The sequence below is a fragment of the Arachis duranensis genome, chromosome 3 (assembly GCF_000817695.3).
Source record: "Arachis duranensis cultivar V14167 chromosome 3, aradu.V14167.gnm2.J7QH, whole genome shotgun sequence".
NCBI classification, from domain to species: domain Eukaryota; kingdom Viridiplantae; phylum Streptophyta; class Magnoliopsida; order Fabales; family Fabaceae; genus Arachis; species Arachis duranensis.
This window is the reverse complement of record NC_029774.3, coordinates 52,897,427-52,902,375: the sequence shown is the minus strand read 5'-3', so window position 1 is coordinate 52,902,375 and position 4,949 is coordinate 52,897,427. Positions and strand designations below refer to the sequence as shown.

At 29.9% G+C, this 4,949-nt stretch overlaps 1 protein-coding gene across 1 annotated transcript in view; it reads left to right on the top strand.

Annotated features, from left to right (window-relative positions):
- Nucleotides 1–4,178: 4,178 nt before the first annotated feature.
- LOC107479371 (growth-regulating factor 5-like) overlaps nt 4,179–4,949 on the top strand; it is a 1,613-nt gene continuing 842 nt past the window's right edge. Inside the window, exons 1-2 of the mRNA XM_016099514.2 lie at nt 4,179–4,468; nt 4,548–4,879. Coding sequence (XP_015955000.2) covers nt 4,179–4,468; nt 4,548–4,879 — 622 coding nt within the window. The remainder of the gene's footprint in view (nt 4,469–4,547; nt 4,880–4,949) is intronic.

The window sequence follows — 4,949 nt, the reverse complement described above, 5'->3', positions numbered from 1 at the left end:
AGTGTCATCTAATTCAAGGCCTTTCTCCAGAATCTAGCAATAGATTGTTAGCATTATTTAAGTAACTAGATGGAAGATAAAGGGTATGAAGTTTTGAAAGCATTATTAAAGAATTAGTGTATAAGAATCTATAACTAAAGCAGCAACTATGTTTTTATAATACATACAAATACTATAGATCTTTAGGTAAAGAAATTTAAAAACCTGTCTAGTTTAAACGGTTGCTTATAAAGTTATTGCTTACCAAAGGATGTGGACAAGATCTCCCAGACCCTACTACTCATTTACCATAGCCTCGCACACTGCCAAACCCTCCAAGTTTGATTCCTTTAGAAGCAAAAAATTTAAATTGATTATAGATTAACCACTTGGAAATAACTAGAATGCCTTACTGTAGTTGACGATTATCCGGTGAGCAAACAAATCACAACAAAATGATTGTACCTAAAACAGTCAAGGTAGTAACTTTCATAAATGCACTCCCAAATGTATAAAGTTTTTTGAGGCATTTTTTCAAACACCTTAAATGCACTCCCAAAAACTCAAAGAACTTTTATAAAAGAATTTATACTAAAAAATTTGGATTTATTGTCAAACACAACATATGTATTTATTCGCATAATAATGAAAATCCTTAACTATAATTTTTTAGCTACAATTGAGAAGCCAAGTGAAAAAACAAATTCAGTGAAAGATAAGAGAAGTTAATTGTACACTTGAAGTTTTTCTTCTTTGATCTGCAATAAGAAGCTTCAACATCATGCAATTCAGATCAAAATGAATAATTTCAATTGCAGATCATGAGAAGTTTCAATCAATTGAGTGAGAAATACAATTGCAGATCATTTCTCATGCAATTACTAATAGATTAAGATATACATACTTAGAGAGTTTTCAAATTAGATCCTAAACCAGATATTTCAAATTGAATTTGAGATATCCTTACCTATCATCATAATGGCAGTGACAATGGTGGCGACTTCGATGATAGTAGCGAATGAGAGAATGAAGAGGCGAATTCAGAGTAGAGCACGCAATTTGTGGTTTTTATTTGCGAACCATAAGATTGATGAAGGGAGCGACAGATTGAAGAGGTGGAACAAGAAATTGAGGAGGATGGAGAGGTAGTTTCATCATTTCAGAGCATTAAGAGCGAGAGTGAGAAACTAAGAATGAAAATGTGTGTTTGGATTGTGAGATCTAGTTGAGAATAGGCAACACTTTTTGTAAGTTTTTCAAAAAATTAAATATATTTACTAACGTTTGAGTATAAATATTACTTAATATTTAATTTATGATAATTACTAACATTTTAATAAATATTACAAAGTAAATGTTATTAAAGGTCTAAAACGTAGTAGTGTATATTTGATTTGTCATCATAAAAAAGAGAGACATTATTAGTTTTATACTCCAAATTAATTTTTGTTGATGGAGAAAGACAAATATCATTTAAGAACTTCATTAATTCATGTCTAACGGTTTGCTTATTTTCTAAAGCACCAGAGATTTTGTTTTTCTAAGTCATTTATTGCAAACTAGAATGATATAAGACCCAAAGATGAGTAGATTTAATGCGAAAACACCTTAGAACGTGATTCTGAGTAGTTATCAGCCCACCTCAAAAGATACAAATTAAAGACTTCGTTTCTGTACATCAGAAGCAAGGAATATATTCTTAATAGACCTCAAAAAAGTGTTCAAACTAATAGATATATTTTGGCACTAAAATGTGAGTATGTTGATCAAGCTAGACCATTTGAAAAGTTTTCTCACCCTATCGTTGTGCAATATTTTTTTATTTATGCTGAAAGCATTGTACCAACTTAAAGAATGTGTACTTGTTGCAAATTTTAGGTATAAGCACCCAGTGAGAAAGAAATTTCCAATATCACTGTGACACTCTCTCCTTGTATATACAAATCAAAGACCCTTAAAAGGAACTAAGAAGAATGAATTGCTACACGATATTTGAAATCAGTAAAAGCTTACAAGAACAAAAGGTTGAATTGTACTTTGATTCTTTTTTAAAATCTAAAACAAGAACTTAAAAGTTTTTCAAATCTTTAGATTTGTACGTAGCAAAATGTACTAGGGTATAAGTTCAAAAACTTTATCAAAAGTTCTTTACAACATACCTTAATTTTAACAAAATATCTTATGAGGTCTAGACAGACTTTATATCACTTTCAGAATGCTTTTTAAAATAACTATTTCATTTGGGATTTTGAAATAACTATTTAATTTATTGGGGATCAATATATGAAAAAAATTTTGGATATGTTTTGAAGATAATTCTGAAGACATACTTGCTAAATTAAAGATAAATAAATAAATTGTTTATATAGAAAATTTATCACAAAGTAATGGTGTGTTTTATATAAAAGACTCTTTACTATATTTTTAGTATGTAGATGTACTATATAAAAAAGTATCTTGTTGAGTTGGATATTGCATCACAGAAAAAATGAAGATTAAAAAATTGCACCTTACAAAACATTTTTATAAAAAATATGTCCAAACTCTCAACAAGGCATATGGTATTTGCTCTATATTTTGTTTAGTTTCGGAAAACGTCTTAACATGTTAATGTACTTTTTTTTTCTAGCATCTAATTACTTGGGAGTTTACTTATGACTTGAGTATACTTACATTATTGTATACATGTTAAAATTTTCAGAGATTAAGACAATAGAACTGACATAACTATACAGATCTCAATAGAGTTTTGGAAGAAGACAATGGAGTTTTAGATAGACAACAAAGAAAAAATGGTGTACATGTTGTACATAAAGGCTTCAATTTTAACACAAAATCATGGTTTGGAGATGACTTATTAGATTTCCTATCACTTAAAGCATGTAGACTCATAATAGAGTACTTTTGGCCAGGTCAATCTGATGTTTGAAGGAAAATTTGATATGCACAAAGAACTAGTATTTGATGATATATATAATGGATTTCTTGATCTATGATTTTAAGATTTGGTTTGATTCCTTTAATTTTGATGGTTTGAATCACAGTATTAGATGTTTGTTTATGATAAAAATCTTAATTTAGATTTAGTAAGGTGAAATTTCAAAGAAACTTTAATTTACGCTGAATTGAACTTTATTTTAATTGTATGAATTCATTCTGGAAGTTGACTTTTTTTTTAAATTTATGCCTAAAGAATATTATATTAAAGGAAAAAATCTAATTAGTGAATTTGTGCCCATGATTAAAAAAATATTTTTAAAATTCTAATTTGATTTTTTCTACTGTAAAATAAATACAAAATTAGTGTCACAGTGATTTAAACAAATTTTTTAAAATAATTATTTAGTATATCTATAATGAAAGTTAAATAGGGCAATTTCAATTTAAATACTAATAAAAATGAAGACAACATATAAATATGCATGTAAGGAAGGGTTATCTAATTTTGCAACAGTTTAAGAAAAAAAATACCACTANNGCAACATTTTTACTTTTGCAATGATTTAAGTTAAATTAAATCGTTGCAAAATACTAACATCATTACAGTGCCAGCCAAAATTGCCACAATAAAAACTGCCGATATCTGCTGGATTTCTTGAAGTGATTTAAGTGAGTCGTTATATATATAGTATTGTCCAGTTTTTTTTATAAGTTTATAATCATTGTATTAACTTATCATTTTTTAAGAGCTGATTAATTTGAACTACAATATCTATTTTAATTTCCAATTTCTGCAAACCGCTAATTAAATATCTAACTTACCCATTTTTCATTTATTTGAATGAAAATAGTAATTATATATTTCAAAAAGGAAATACTTTAAAAACTAAAAATTATAAAACTCATAATAATAATATATAAAATATTAATATTGATGACAAAATTTCTAAAATACCAGCTACAAAATCACGCACAATGCAAAAAGAAAATTATAAAATATTAATAAGGGATAAGTACTTTTTTCGTCCCCAAGGTCTGGGGTCAAAATCAAAATCGTCCCCGACCTTTTTTTTTAATTAAAATCATCCTCAACGTTTAAAAACGCTTTAAAATCGTCCTTTTCTATTTTTTTGGACCAAATTACCCTCATCATCATCATTCTCCTCTTCACCTTCACCACCACCACCACCACCACCACCACCACCACAAACACAAACACAAACACAAACACAAACACAACTACTTCCTCTTCTCAAGTCATGAATCATCATCATCAATCTTCTTATACTGTTAACTGCAGCAATGATAGCAATAATAATAATAACATGGCTTCTTCAACAGCTTGTTCTTTCAGTTTCAACCCATCTGAGTCACAGCAGCAGCATCAATACTTCTCCCAATCTTACCAAAACCCCTTCTTTTACACCCAATCAACGTCTTCTTCTTCTTCTTCCAAACACCATGATGCTGATTTTCCTCCTCATGATGCCACCACACACCACTTATTCATGGACTCCGGCTCTTATTCTCATGATCAAAAGGACTATAGGTTGGTATCAAGAAAGGAATTAAAATAATTCTTTATTAAAAGTTTTCTTAATGTTTTGTGTTGTTATTGGTAATAACAGGCATATTCATGGAATGAGGGAGGATGTGGATGAAAGAGCTTTCTTTCCAGAAGCTTCTGGTTCAGCCAGGAGCTACCTTCATGACTCATATCAGCACCATCACCAACAACAACAACAACAACAGCAGCATCTATCAATGGGTTCCTACAAGAACTACTCATCAAATTCCCATTTCCAAATCATGAACAACAATAATAATAACGACGATCCAAGAAACCAAGAGCAACATTGCTTTGTGTTGGGGACAGACTTCAAATCAACGAGCAAAGAGAAAGACAACACTGAGAAAACAACATCAACAACACAGCAAAGACCCCTTCACCACTTCTTTGGTGAGTGGCCACCAAAGAACACTGATTCATGGCTTGATCTTGCTTCCAACTCTAGAATACCCTCCTCAGG